The 15,777-nt window shown below is 47.9% G+C and overlaps 1 protein-coding gene across 2 annotated transcripts in view; it reads right to left on the bottom strand.

Moving 5' to 3' along the window:
• Positions 1 to 15,777, bottom strand: part of LOC126537491 (acid-sensing ion channel 3-like) — a 75,989-nt gene that overhangs the window by 36,753 nt on the left and 23,459 nt on the right. For both annotated transcript variants that reach the window (XM_055074294.1, XM_055074295.2), the window contains exon 3: positions 2,026 to 2,371. In XM_055074294.1, the coding sequence (XP_054930269.1) occupies positions 2,026 to 2,371 (346 nt within the window). The remainder of the gene's footprint in view (positions 1 to 2,025; positions 2,372 to 15,777) is intronic.

Here is a 15,777-nt window from a genome sequence, read left to right as displayed (position 1 = left end):
TGCTTCCGTGTGCGTCTGTGTGTGTGCGCGTCTGTGTCTGTGTGTGCTTCCGTGTGCGTGTGTGTGTGTCTGTGTGTGTGTGCTTCCGTGTGCGTGTGTGTGTGTGTGTGTGTGTGTGTGTGTGTGCGTGTGCGTGTGCGTGTGCGTGTGCGTGTGCGTGTGTGTGTGTGTGTGTGTGTGTGTGTGTGTGTGTGTGTGTGTGTGTGTGTGTGTGTGTGTGTGTGTGTGTGTGTGTTAAAGCCAAAGCCTGCAGATTTTCTCTTTCGCACCCGCTTGTACTCGCGCCTGCGCACAAACGCCTGGCGATTCCTGAAATAAGACATTCACCGCCGCGCCCCGGCAACATGTCGGAAGCCACACAATATAATTGGGGTGTTCCCATGTACGCCGCTAGACAGCACAGCATGTCCAGAGGGAACCATTAGAAAGAAGCCCGGAAGCCGTACGCAATTCATACATGACGCCGTTCAGCGGTGTCCGTATGGTGTATCGCTGCATTGTTTGCACGGTAATTGCTTTAACGTCGACGTCATCGTGAGATGATGGCCAACATTGACGCGATTAGCTATCTCTCAACGCTCTGCACCAACAAGTATCAGCAGCAGCAGCTTATTTTGTGTCCCCTGCAGGACAAGCACGACTCAGAGATCCCCAAATACATATCAGTCTTGCGCCGACTCATGCCATCTTATGCCTGCAAATTACCTAATTTCATGCACCACCCAGCTCCTTACCGCTCTTAATGTTTTTCTTGCCTTGTAATCTAATCCCTGACTCTGATTTCGGTCTAACACATTAAATGGCCGGTCCGGCCCCATTTGTCTTCTCAATTTCAACTAGATTATCGGCTAAGCCTACTTACTCTCCAGTTTACACTGCTATACGTCGTCCCGTCTCTTCCTTACGCCTAACATTTCTTGTTCCATCGCTCGTCGCTCAGTCCTTCTCTAGGTTCTTTATCAGCCACCAAGTTCCTACCATATATGGCAAAACCGGTAGAATGCAATCGTTCTTCACTTTTCATTTCAAGTTTAGTGATAAGCGACGGGTCATGGCTTGGTAATGCCTGCACGTGCATGGGCTTCAACCCATCTTCATTCATCTCTAAATTTCCTTCTCATGATAAGGGTATACGTATACGTATACGCACTCTTTCATCGATTTCTGAGGCAGACTGCCAATCACGAATTCTCGTTCTCTTCTAGGGTATTGAACATTACCTCAGTCTTCTGCAGACTAATATTCAGGCGTGCGATTGAACTTTGTCGGCTAAGGTTTTCGATCGTTTGTTGAAAGTTACCTTCATCACTGCTGAATAGAATAGTGTCATCGGCAGACCGCAGGTTGCAGAAGTGTTTCCTGTTCATCATGAACACCAATCCTCCCCAGCTAATATCACCTAGCCGTTAGAGAAGCCCAGCATGTGTTCACATTCCACCGCTAAAGGTAGTGAAAGTGCCCCCTCCTCCCCTTCTTAAGTATACTCCTACTACAGAGACACTAAAGCGGACAAAAAGTCGAGCTGTATTAGTAAATGACCGTTCTTCTAAAATACAACATAAAATCCTTGCCAGGAGACACAGCTTCGTAAATCAGAAAATACACAAGACCAAAACAGGGCTGGCGACGCCGCCTTTCAAGTTCTAGCTCCCAGCAGCTCGCGGTTACCTTATGGGTCTGGGCGGCGTTTCCTTAGGCCTAGTCATTTGTTTATCGTCAAAGATGGACTGCGTTGCATTCTGAAGGAGCCAAAAGACTGAACTTGGGAAGCTTCGAGAATTTTTACTGCGCCACAACACCGCAAATACGAGAAAACAATGAAAAGCGTCACGTCCCACTGAGGTACCGGTGCTGACATCTAGGCGCAAACTTTTTTTTTTTAAATACGGAACGATGGTTTTCAGTTTCTGTCCTTGTAATCAATGTCTCAAAGTGAACTTACCGAAAATAGAGCTTCGAAACAATATTTCGCCAATCTGGACTGACTTAGTGTTTACTGTGTCGCAGACAACTGCGTGGACTTACCTCGTAGTAGGTGACCGGCTCCTCACACTCGCGCCTCCACACTTTGTCGGGCAGAGCCTCGCGTCGCGCCAGCCACCGGTCCTTGCAGAGCGCGGACCTCCGGAGGGGGTTGACGTTGCACACGGTCACGTCGGGAAACGGCAGCGATGCCTTCGTGTCGTAATGGACGCTGGTGAAGACCCTGTACTGGTCGTACTCGCCGAACACCCGAATCCACTCGCGCAGCGTCAGGCCCACCAGGAGCGCGACGACTAGGACCCAACAGAGGCGCCGGAACACGCCACCCCTCAGCCCCAGGAGAATGTCGCACCCGGAAGTTCCCGCCGAGGCCACCTTCTCGCGGTACCTGCGATCGCGGTAACGTGCACGTCCACGTGGACATTCGATCCTGATGACGTAGTCAACGGTAAATGGCCATCGGAGTCGCCAACTAGACGAGAAAGGTTGGATGGAAACTGACTTGTCGCTTGTCCTGTGTCGTTCTCCCTCTCGTGATCATCTTAGTTGGCGCTGTTCCTTCCTAATTCAAGTATGCACCAAGTACGCAATGAAGGCTGTCCTGAAACTGGAGAATGACTGCCACAAGCGTAGTGGTAGCTTTCCGATAGACTTTCGGGGATATGCTGCTGGGAGCAGTTGCTAAATGGGGCACACCACGACTAGTCTGTAGCGTGCGTCTGGCGTCTAGGCGCCAGACGCTGGACGCCTGAAGGATCTTCCTGCGTTAGAAACCATATTAAAGTCCTTCCGAGGAGACATATCGTGCACTTGTATGAGGGCCGGCCCATAAAGTCACCCCCCTCAATTACACTGTCTCCGGGATGGGATCAGTTTACTAAAGGGAAGACGGCTGTCTACCAAAAGTGGAGTGCCAGAGCCAAATAAAGCGCCATAATGTTCGAGAATGCATCAACACCGTCTTATAAAACGTGAATAAAACGCTCGGAATTCCGCGATAAATACCTGAAAATTCTTGTATGCGCATTACGTTTACTGCATTTATAACGCGCATAAGCGAAGCAAATAAATTGGTTTGGGCAAATTGATTTCTATCCCACAGACATTACAATCTTTTGAAATATGATTGTCAGTGAGAAAATTGTAGAGAAAAATTAAAAGTGCATTAGCACACTTTGCTTGAGTATTCGCCTCTTACGCACATTATGGATACTAAACTGCAGATCTTATGTTGCAAGTGATCAGTAAAGTACTTGTTTTTTTGGCAGCCACAATGGTTGCCAGGACTTTCGTTTTTCTTCATAAAGGTATGAACCACACGTGTTGAAATGTTCGTCTCAAAAAAACGTGCTTCAGTTTGCGTTCCGATTGTATCATTTCATGGTTCATGTCTGTCAAGTCCGCTATATTCAATCCATGATGATGTTCATATTCCATTTGCCAGCGTGTATTCTTCTACGATGTAGCCATAGAGAGAGGCTCTTAATTCCAAAGCAGCTTTTCCTGGTGACTCTCCCAGCGCGCTACTTCAGGTGAGAGTAAGGAGAAATGAAATGACACGCACAGTACACGTGCACGTCGCAGGCACACGAAATAGGCAACACACAATAACAACACACCGTATATATGCAGACGTGACGCAAATACACGAAGCATGCTAGCAGTATTCTACTCGTGTATCAACCGGTTCAATGGCCAGCTACGTTGTGTGCTAAAACCGCGTGCTGTAATATTTGTAAAAGAAACAAGACCAGTAAAATAATGTTACCGACTAGTACATGGGTAGAGTCGGGATCAGAATAAACGATTTCATTGGACCGGACAAAATTAGGATTTTTTTTTTTAATGAGTTTAAAATCCGCACACACCGAACGCATCCCTCATGATCATGTATATGATAAGGGAGCAATGCTGACATAACTAACGCAGCTGACCGTTGTCTGGAAAAGTGAGTGCGAGCAAGTAGTGACTTACATTCTCGCCTTCTGCGCCGAAATACAGCTCGTAGACGGGCCCTGGTTGTCGCAGAAGCTTACTGACACCTACACCACGTAATTTTCTGCTCTCCGTTGCAACATGTGTAATTCTTTCGCAGGATTGGTGTTTTTGTTCTTCTTCCTTAGAAATCACATGTATACGTTCGCTGAACTGCTCACTTCGACTTCTGGCAAGAAGGTCCTTCTTGGCAGAAGTCGAAGTGAGCGGCGCCTCCCCACCATCGATTCTCGTAATGCGTTCCGCATTTCATTTGTTCCCAATGTTTCGAACTCTTGATAAAAACGGGGCTTCATTATCGCCATATAGAGGAGATCTTTTTGATCGAATCGCAAGTTGGAACTACGAACCAAAACCGTTCAATAAAGCGACCACCAAATGCAACTTAAGAGGCAACGCAGCAAGAAATTTTCTTTGTTCCTAACCTTGAGCTGCAGTCTGCATTAAAGCAATGCTAATGGCGCTTTTCCGCTATTTCCAGTATAACGAAATGCTTTTCGGTTGCGCTTTGGAATTTCAAAAGAAAGCTGAATTATCAAGACACTTTCTTGTAATACGTTGCACCTGTCATTAAAAAAATATGCCCTTTAGGTTACCGTGAAGAACGTTAATGGGCATTCGATCGGCGGGTGCGCCAAAGTTCAGTGTAAGCTTGTCGCTCTCCTTCTCGTTTTATGTTATAACTTTATGTACTAGTTTTTTCCCCATCAGATGGATTCCGGATGTCGAAGCCTGGTTAAGTAGCACATGCATTGCCTCAAAGTAAAAAAAAAGAAGAGAAGAAAAATTCTCAACAATCATGGCAGGGTAGTGCTTTAAGTAGGAATGCAGGTTCGCGCACTTTGAAGTCCCTACAGGCGCTCTGCCAATCGAGCGACATGCGCGTGGATAGAGACATGCGCAGGGAGGAAGCGCAGCATTACCTGATGTAACATCCGCACCCTTAATCTTTATCGCATTTCTTGCGCCCATATCCGCTTTGCATGCACTCCAAAATAAGCCGTCGTGACGTCTTTTCCTAAAAAAAAATTATATATGGATATGTAAAATGGAAATATGTATATGTATTATATATATACGAATGTACATATATATATATATATATATATATATATATATATATATATATATATATATATATATATATATATATATATATATATATATATATCTTATAATACCGACACCGATCAAGTTGTCCAGCGCTGTTTGTATAGCTCCAAGTTAGGATTAATGCGCTTGTTCTGTCTGTCCATGAAAGGGGCGGATAACTGACATCGGTGAGGTCCAAAGCGCACTTATCAACTTAAGCTTACTTACACTGCGTAAATTGATTGCACGTGTAGTGTACACAATTAAAATGTAGGAGCGGCTGTCACCTGTGGATCGGCGTGCTCATCACGACGTATCAGGCTGCCACGCGCACACGCTCAAAAAACGCTTTCTGTTACTAGCACTCTATCCGAGGCAAGGCTCCGCTTTTCCAAGCGAAGCTTTCTTTGCCTCATTTCCCGACTATCTGGGTGCTGCGATGGTCTCGCCGCGCGTACCACTGGGTTTCTTGCAACATCACCAGATGGCGCTCGCCTCCGTGCATCCCGGCTGGTGGCGCCGTGGTCCGGGATGCGTAGTTCGCTCGTATGACACGTGCTGTGCTTGCTTTCCTATGCGATGAAAATGCAGGTGCTGGGCTGTGATAGCCTAAACATTACAATTGTCCATAACCTGACGAGAGCGCTTGGAGCTCGCGTCTCAACAGCGTGCTGATCGCGTATGCAGAAGGAGCCCGTAAACACGCGCCAAAAGAAGTCGTAGTTTCGTCCGAAATGCGATGCATCGATTGCGAGAGCCAATTAGTAGACAGGTATACGAAGTAAGGATAGTAGTTTTATCGGCCGTATAAACTTTGAAACATTCGCTTACTAATTGAACGAACAAGCATGATGTCAGCGCGCACAGGTCAAGATGAACGCACCGACTCGATGACCGCGTACACTCGCTGTCAAATGCGTGAGCAAGCGCGGTAGCAGCAGCGAGTGAAGTGACCTTCGCGCTGTCTATCCATTCGACGCTAACAGGCAAGAAAACAGCACGCACACAGGTATGAGCCGCCTGCAGATCGCTTTCGAGATACCGCGCGCTGCCGCGCAAAATACGCAGTTTATGACGGAATAGAAGCAGTCTCCCTCCTCCCTCCCATACAGCCTCCCCACTTTCCTCCGTTTCCCGCGCGAGATTGAGTCGCGATCATCAGTTGCCCTTGCGCCCGGTCGCGAAATACGCCGTTGCTGTGGAACCCAACGTCGCCGCCCCCCTCCCTCCCTCTCATCCTCCCTCGGCCTTTCGCGCGACGGAAGACGGCGCCTTTGCTCTCTGCCTTCCTCCCTCGCGTGCGCCAGACTCAGCCGCGGTCGTCGGCTCCCACCGCGTGCTTTCACTCGCACATACAGCATACGGCCCCCGGTGATGGTGTTGTCGTCCTTGGACTTCATACAAAACATCACGGCAATGCCAACGGCGTCAGCGACGTCAAAAATACGCCTGGGGTGTCCCCATAATTGTTATCGCATAAATATACCATCGCATCAATATCACATAAATAAAAATGGCTCCAAAGCATGCACTCAGTTTCGAGGACACCCAGGCCCAAAAGAAGCGTAGCGTGGAACGGGCGCGCTTTTGCTATGCACTTAAACGTGGAGCAGATACCAAATGTATGTATAAAACGTATACATATTCGATTTTATCATACTAAATTGAATTACGTAGTCTTATAATTCATTAAGGTTTAACATTTCTGCAGCGATGCAATGTGCCATGTCAGGTAACGATAATGCTGAACTCTCAGAGATTACGAACAATGACGCAAAAGAATGCCTCAAGCAAACACGTCTACCTGTGTGTTCTGCAGACTACTCAAACAACCAGCAGTAGTGCACGCAAGGTAACGTCTAACATCAACTCGCCACTCTCGTATTCCACCAAACACTGAATAAGTTACACATTCGCCGCCATCATCACCGCTAATTACCGTCAACCAAAGCAATGAGCATACAAAGCGTCGCTTACGTCAATTTCCACAGTGCGTAGGATCCGCAAAGCTTTTTCTTGGTAGTTCGCACAATGAATCTCTAAAGCCATAGGTTGGCTTACTGCGCCTGCCACCGCTTGCCATCAAAATAATAAAACGTCTCGTTTACGAGCTTACATATTTCACCCGAGAAGGCAGCCTCCCGCAATATAAATTCGACTCACTAGAGTTGTCGCTAGGGTAGAGTGAAAACATCAAACGCCCAATGGCACATCTGCACACAAATGCAACGCTATGCACATTTGAAAGTAAGGGATTCGCTAAAAAAACATCATTAGCCGTTAAGGACGTCATGTACTGACATCACCTATTCTAAGCTGGTCCAAGACTTCCGACTTCGCTGCGCACTGAGGGCCACAGAGTCGCGGAGGCGGTGCTCAACCTGGCGGGGAGCCGTTTGCTAAGGAGGGATTGAGATCCCTGTAATGCAAGTACGTCGCGAAAAGTCCTACGGCATGGATACTAAAATATAGGTTAAGCGACCTGGGCTGCTCGTAGGGGTGATCGCAGCTCCATGCCGTCACTCGTCCTCCCACTTGAACATACCTAGTTTAAATGTAAATTAACATGTGCCGCAATATTTGCCCCCATTTTGCAATGTAATTTACGACAGGCGATCTCTTAGCCTTTTTGCCGTTTTGAAGAGGCAGGCTAGGTTCGTGGTTTGAAAAATATGGTCCAGAAAACACGGACACAAGACAAACGAAAAGGACAGCATGAACGCTGGCTGTCATAACACAAATGCTTACTCTTTAAGACGTGGATCCTTACTAACTCGCAGTTTATTTCAGTTCTGAGATATATTAAGGGATTGCTTAAATGACGCATTAGCCTTAGCGTTTCAAAAAAACACAAGTGCGACGCATGTGTCAATAAATTATGCACGTTAACTATTCTTAACCGCAGGATCACGCTTACACCTAATTAGGAAATGTTCGCATAAGATAAGGGCACGCAGGGACACATATTCTCGAAGTAAGTATGAATAATGGTGACTTACATCATCCTATAGCTCGTGGAAGTAGTACAATCGCTAGCTGGACGGCACTGCTGTACTTGATGATGTTTTATCAGTCACTCCTTAGGCGACAATTTATGCCTGCTTACATTACCCTTGTTTCAACTCTTTCGTCGCAAACCAACATACCATTTCTCTATAGCTCACCAAAACTAATCATTCCTACCACTAGCCTACTGCACCTTCCTCTCTCCGAACATCGAACGTACACATTTTTGCCCCCCAAGGATGCCCACTGCTGATCGGAAATTCTGCTTTCGCTTTTCAACTGTCCCCACCACGGCACCTGTTTCAACAGGCCACCAGTATTCAATTTGGAGACAGACGCGCTGCCACGGAGCTGATTTCCATTAACGTCGGCTCTGACTATCGAGTAAAACGCATCACACAAGATTCAACTTATAGGGCGTCCTTCAACGTTGCTGCTAATGTATTTTCGATCGAATTTCTGCAAGAAGCCAGTGTGAATACCTCGACCTCTTTGATTTTGGTGTTCTTTCTGTTCTGCACTTCTTCCCTTCTTCTCCATTCACTCCAAGAGCATTCGTCGATGCACTTTGACGCCATTTCAAAAGGCTAAGGAAAGGAGACAGGTTACGCGATCCCAAGAGCTGCACCACGTCGTCTCAGCCCTGTACTTATTGGTTTGCTAGTCGATAAAGTTAGTACCGTGTAGTTAAAAAAATGTTTCCTGGTTGAGCACTAAAATACAATGACAAAATACTTTATACGTTCAAAAAAGTATGCCACACACGCGTGGTTCAAGCCAGTCGTTCTTTGAAACTGCCAATTTGCTCGTATGTTGCTCCTTTGACATTTAACGAAAATTGGCAGGTGTTATTCGGTATTTGTTTCTGCTTCGAAGGTGCGCGCATTTTGACGTGATAGGCCATAAAAACTCGCTAAAATTCGCTTTTATTTTTATCTTTTAAACACGCACTTGCACAATTTATGAAATGACTGTCATTAGCATGTTTATGCTATTTTTTATTATCAATATGATCACCGTATCTTATTCTAGTTCATTGTATCCTACGTTGAAATAAGTGCTGTGGAATATTGACATTCTAGCATGCATAGATAGGGAAGACTAAGTCTTATTTGTACGTTCCTAAAAGTATACCATTAATAAAGTCAAACTCACACCAGCGAAAATATTCAGAAGGGGTCATCAGAGTAACAGAAGAAACGGGCTTTTCTGTACCTTCAATGCTTCACGTTGAGCATGCAAATTGTATGGCATTTGTCCTTCTTTATTTGTAAAAATTCTTACTACGGCATACCCAGCGTAACACGAGGTATACATACAGACAGATAGCGAAGCGACAAGAGTTGCTGCGAGCTCAATTTATATAAGAATATGGGGTGGTGGTAACGGAGCATGTAATTGCGTAGCCGATGAGAAGGATATTATTTAAAGGGGGCACTAGAATCGAGCAAGTATTCCCATTAAATCATGACAGTTTATCTCACTTCTTTCGCTTGTTTTTATACCTGGGTATCGCTAGTCATATGCGACATGCCCCTGAGCTGTTCAATGAAACTGTTTCAGCGATACCGATTATTAAATGTTGTTCTAGTGGGAAAAAAAGCTGATGAGCGGAGAGCAGATTCCTTCGGACCTCCGCGCCTTTCTTCAATAGGGCAACTTCGAGGCCTCACCACCGGCTTCCCGTGTTTTCGGGGCATTCTTGTGCATTAAATTGGGCGGACAGCCCTATGTGGCATGCGTGTTGCCTTGCACACTTACTTCTGTCTCCCTAAACTTAGCGGTGCTAACGTTCCATTGATCGGGAATATTCAGTGACAATATTAAGTAACGAAAAGCAAGTAGGACAATTCTGTACCTTGAAAAATGCTTTCAACTAATGTTCAAATTGAGGAAAGTTTACCAAGTGACGCGATGGTCAATGTCTCTTACGTGACAACTAGAATGTAGAAGGGCAGCCATGACAGAGCGCGTGCGAAAACCAGATATTTTACTCTCAAGCTCACTCAAAAGATTCCGTCACCACTCCTGTAAAGATGACATTTATTGTTATAGGGAATCGGGTCGTAACGATACCGTGTCTGAATAAGACGCGGTCTTGTTGTGACCCAATTTCCTCAAGCAGACTGAAATCAGCTTCTTCTTTTCCTGCCAAGGTGTCTATGTCCATCAGTGATACATATTTGTTGATTGGTATGAAAGTTCTGGAGAATACTCTTGTGAGAAGAGCTAAGTGTAGCCACCTGTTCCTCAAAGTATAGTTCGCGATTGTTTGTGTAGTGGTATTAACGAATCAACAAGAGTCAACAGATATGTTTTATTTCCCTTCTACTGCGTTTAAATTGAAAGTATTAGTACATACATGACATATCTTCTTATCGTAATATCCACTACAAAGCCCGCCAGGTCAAATGAAATACCACTTTATTATTGCAAGGCCTTTGAAATCACCAAATTAGTTGGGGTTCTCTTGCCCTTAAGGCTTAAGGCGAAGAGACTACTATTGGGTCGTAGTACGGCTTAATGCAAGAGACGTGGACAAGTTCACGGCCACGATGGCGTAGGTCCGTCGATGGCGTGAGCGGCTCTACGACGTCACTGACGGAGGACGTTTGCTCCAAGACGCGGTTGGAACCTAGGTATTTTCCGAGAAGTTTTGCGGGGAATCCGGGTGTGGTAGCGGGTACCCGAAGCCGTACGAGAGAGCCAGGAGAAAAAGTTGGTGCAGAACGGTCGGCAGGTTGACGGGATTGCTGCTGCCACTCGTCCTCGGTGGAAAAAGAGCGGGCAAGCTGGCGGCATTCCTCGGCATGACGAGCAGCTTCAGATAGCGGAGTACTTTCGGACGCGTCAAGTGTATATGAAAGAATGGTATCGAGCGTAGTAGAAGGTCCTCGTCCGTATAGGAGAGAGCAAGGGGAAAATCCAGTAGTTGATTGGGCCGCAGTATTGTACGCATACGTCACGAAAGGGAGAACTTGGTCCCAGTTGTAATGATCAGAGGCGACGTACATCGGCAGCATATCTCCAAGAGTACGGTTGAAGCGCTCGGTCGGTCCTGCCGTTAGTTTGCGGATGGTACGCAGTACTGGTGCGGTGGACGATTCGGCATTCGTCGAGTAGTGCCTTCAAAGCATCGGAAAGAAAGGCGCGGCCTCTATCGCTCAGAAGTTCGCGGGGGTCACCGTGGCGAAGAACGAAATGTCATAACAGAAACGATGCAACGTCGCGGGCGGTGGCAACCGGCAGAGCGGCTGTTTCAGCATAGCGGGTCAAGTGATGCACTGCAACAATAATCGAGCGTTTGCCTGCTGCAGTGGAGGGTAACGGTCCGTATATGTCTATACCAACACGATCAAAGGGCCGACTAGGGCAGGGAAGGCGTTGTGACGGGTAGACTTGTCCGGGATGTACTTTTGGGCGTTGTTGCTGAGCGCAGGAGCGAATGAACTTTTCGGCGTAGTTATACAGGCCGCGCCAATAAAATCGGATGCGTAGTCGAGCATAGGTCTTCAGGAGGCCAGCATGCGCGCACTGAGGGTCTACGTGGAAAGCGTCGCGGATAAAGTCACGGAGATGGTGCGGTATCACAAGAAGCCACTTGCGATCGTCAGAGAGGTAATTGCGACGATAAAGAAGGCCGTTGCGAATGCAGAAGCGGGTAGTCTGGCGGCGGAGAGCGCGAGATGTTGAAGAGGTGGATAGATCAGAAAGGATGCTGATGAGAGCGCTGATTCAGGAATTCTTGCGCTGCTCCAACGGCATGTTGCGCAGTGCATGAGATATAAGTGTGGGCTCAACGGCAGATAGGCAAGCGCCGTCAGCGGAGACCGGTGAGCGAGAAAGGGCGTCAACGTCCGTGTGTTTGCGGCCGGAACGGTAGAGAACGCGGATGTCGTACTCCTGTAGCTTAAGGGCCCAGCGAGCAAGTTGGCCAGATGGGTCCTTAAGGGTAGACAGCCAACAAAGGGCGTGATGGTCAGTGACGACATCGAAAGGGTGACCATACAAATAAGGACGGAATTTTCCAAGAGCCCAAATAATGGCTAAACACTCTTTCTCTGTAACAGAGTAATTAGCCTCGGCCTCTGTTAGAGTTCGGCTCGCGTAGGCAAAGACATATTGATCAAACCCCACTTTTCGTTCCGCGAGTACGGCGCCGAGTCCGACGCCGCTGGCATCGGTGTGGACCTCTGTCGGGGCTGCAGGATCGAAGTGGTGAAAGATAGGTGGCGAGGTTAGCAGGTGGCGTAGTTTCGCGAAGGCGTCATCACAAGCGAGCGACCAAGCGGAAAGTTCTTTGTCGCCGCTTTGTCGCACTTTGTCGCAGTCACAAGCGTTCGGCCAAGGACAGCCACCACGAGCTCATACCGGTAGCGATGGTGCTGTGTCGCAGGCAGGCTACTGTTCTTCGTTACAATATATATATATATATATATATATATATATATTGCTTGCACGTTTGATCAAAGCGTGGGTTGCACTTCACTTCAAATTTTGCCTGACCTAGGCCACAGCATTCAGGTGTGAATGCTTGTTTCGTGTTACCGTACAAGTTCACGCTGCGGCATCCGACGTGCTGTCTCTCGTCGTGACCATAAATGCGGAATGCTCCGCGAAGGAACGTCGCACTAAGTTTAACGTGGGACAATCTTGTCTGATAACTCTTGGATATGAATGCATGTTGCCGTACGCAACTGCGAATGATTATGTGAAAAGGCTTCGCATATGTTGCTATACATTACGACTGTGTGCTGGCCAATAGTGAGTGAGTGAGTGAGTGAGTGAGTGAGTGAGTGAGTGAGTGAGTGAGTGAGTGAGTGAGTGAGTGAGTGAGTGAGTGAGTGAGTGAGTGAGTGAGTGAGTGAGTGAGTGAGTGAGTGAGTGAGTGAGTGAGTGAGTGAGTGAGTGAGTGAGTGAGTGAGTGAGTGAATGAACTTTTATTTGGTCCAGCAAAGCGCGATAAAACGCGCACCCGGCTAATCCCACGACGGGACTGACAGATCTAGTCTGCCGGCCCGATCGCGGGCGCGCTGGACGGCCAGGATTTGGTCCTCAAAGACGGGACTTCGCAGGAGCGCGTCCCACTCTTCCTTGGTGAACTGCGGGCCCAGCGACCCGCACTCCCAGAGCATATGAGGCAACGTAGCTACCTCACCACAGGCCACGCAAGAACAATTCGGATAAATCTCGGGATATATGCTATTAAGGGACGCCGGATTTGGGTACGAGTTCGTTTGCAGAAGTCTTAGTGTGACCGCCTGCGGCCTGCTTAGCTTGGAGTGAGGCGGGGGGAAATCCCTTCTCTCTAAGTAAAAGAATTTCGTGATTTCGTTGTGTGTGAGAGGAGCGTCTCTGTGTCCGGGAAGAGAGTCGCCCGATCCGAGGGCAGCGCGGTCGGTAAAGCCACGCGCAGCCTCGTGGGCAGACTCGTTGAGGTTCAGAGGAACCCCCTCAATCGCCCCGACGTGTGCAGGGAACCAAAGGATCGAGTGCATGGAGGTGTTGCCCTGTTTGGCGCCTTTCAGAATTTGAACTACCTGCGAGGCTACCCGGCCTTTCTGGAATGCCCTGATGGCGGCTTTCGAATCGCTATACACCCTGTTTCTCCGGCCGTCTTGCATGGCGAGTGCAATGGCCACTTGCTCGGCCACCTCTGGGTTCGTCGTCCGGACGGAAGCACAGTTGATGACTTTGCCCAGCGTGTCAATGACGGAAACCGCAAAAGCCTTGCCGTCTCGGTATGCAGCTGCGTCCACGAAGCTTGCTGCGATTTTGTGCTTGTTTATTTCCTTTAGTATATTAAATGCTCTTGCCCTGCGACGACCTGCGTTGTGAACGGGATGAACGTTGCGGGGCAAAGGGGCGACCACGATCTTCTCCCCTATTTCTCTGGGGATTTGGGTGTCTTCAGCCAAGTTCTTGGTTGGTGCGAGTCCGATCTCCTCGAGGCTACGCCTGCCGGCCGGCGTGGTGGACAGCCGAGTTAGCTGGGCCCGTTCCTGAGCCTCGGCCATCTCCTCCATGGTGTTGTGTATGCCGAGCCGAAGGAGGTCCTCTGTATGCGTTCTGATGGGCTGCCCGAGGGCTCTCTTGAAGAATTTTCTAATGAGGGCATTAAGCTTTTCCCGCTTGGCTCTGAGCCAGTTGTGCATGGCCACCGTGTAGGTGAAGTGACACAACAGAACGGCGTTGATGAGCCGAAGCAGGTTGTCCTCCTTGAGGCCACGATGTCTGTTCATGACCCTTCGGACGAGGCGAAAAGCATTGTCGGTTTTCGCAATTATCTTGCGTAACGCAGTGCCGTTGCCGCCGCGTGATTCTATGAACATACCCAGGACTCTGATGGTGTCGACCCTGGGCATCAGGTCACCGCTCCGAGTGAACAGGTGAATGTCACTTTCCGAGACCGGTTTCCAGCCCTTGGGTCTGCGGCCTTTTTCTTTTCTATAAAGGAGAAGCTCAGATTTGGTCGGGGAACATCTGAGTCCGGTGGGTAGCAGGTACTGCTCCGTGACGTCTACCGCCTCTTGGCCAATAGTACTTTTCATCCACTGAAACATGTTTGTTTGGTCAGTTATATTAGTTGCATTATTCTAGATGAATAAATGCGAAGTTCGTTTTTAAACCTCTGTGGAGTTAACATTTATTTCCGTTCTATTCGTTCACCTTTCTAAGGCCCCTACTGGAGCAATTGCCGTTAATAACAGCCTAATTATGTCCACATTAAGACATACGCCACACCTATAGTTTAATGACACAGCCTCTCGCGTTAGGCTGTGTCAACAACATAGATCTTGACGTCACTGCCATTTACGGTGATAATGTCATCCTGTATGTTTTTTTTTTTTTTTTTTCTTTAGCTTGCTGTTAGTTGTCCCCTTGATATGTAGATGGCGAAAGTTGCAAGGAGCCGCCATTTTCTTGTCATGTAGGCTTCTATGGAGGATTCACTACCAGTTTGCCTTGTATTGTGCGCAAGACCCACCAATGGAGATGCGGGCGCTGCAATCGTTTTGACGATTGGTTGGATTGGGTTCACTAATGACGTGGCTGGCGGCACTTCTTGCTGGCGCAAGAAGTCCCGGCAGCCAGTGTTGCGCTTCAATCGCTGGGCACTGTTCATTGGCCGAAAACCGCCAGAATAATATCTGTTTCTTTCGCGGAATCAATCGTCAATAAATTCTATGCCAATCTGGCTCGATCGCTGAAAATGCACCCTGTGATAATCGTATAAGATTCGCGTATAAGATAGCATTTTCACAGGGGGAAAGGGGTCACTCGAGCCCCTTTCCCCCTGTTGATCTCTTCTTTTCCTCTCCCATTAGGTGATGTGGCCCCTTTTTAGCGAAGCCCAACAACGACGGCACAAGGTCTGTATAAACAGCTTCGCTGTAAGATATCCTTTAAGTTTCTGTGATGCTGGCCAGAATAGTACCCACCTCACAAGGGTTCCTCAAGAAGCGCAACCCTACGCTTTAGCAGGCTGCGCCACAAACGCACTCGGTATGGGCTCTCTTCAACGAACGTCGTTAACTCTAACATTTTAAAGATTTTCACCATGAATTCACTGCGTACGTGCCGCTCTTCAATGAACCTCTCGACAACTTGTGTCACGGAGTTTGTGCCGCTGGGTGTGCAACAAGATAGGGAACAATTCTCAGCGTTCATACGCACCGGCGCACCACGCTTCTCGCCACG

The sequence above is a fragment of the Dermacentor andersoni genome, chromosome 4 (assembly GCF_023375885.2).
Source record: "Dermacentor andersoni chromosome 4, qqDerAnde1_hic_scaffold, whole genome shotgun sequence".
NCBI classification, from domain to species: Eukaryota; Metazoa; Arthropoda; class Arachnida; order Ixodida; family Ixodidae; genus Dermacentor; species Dermacentor andersoni.
This window is presented reverse-complemented; position numbering and strand designations above follow the sequence as displayed.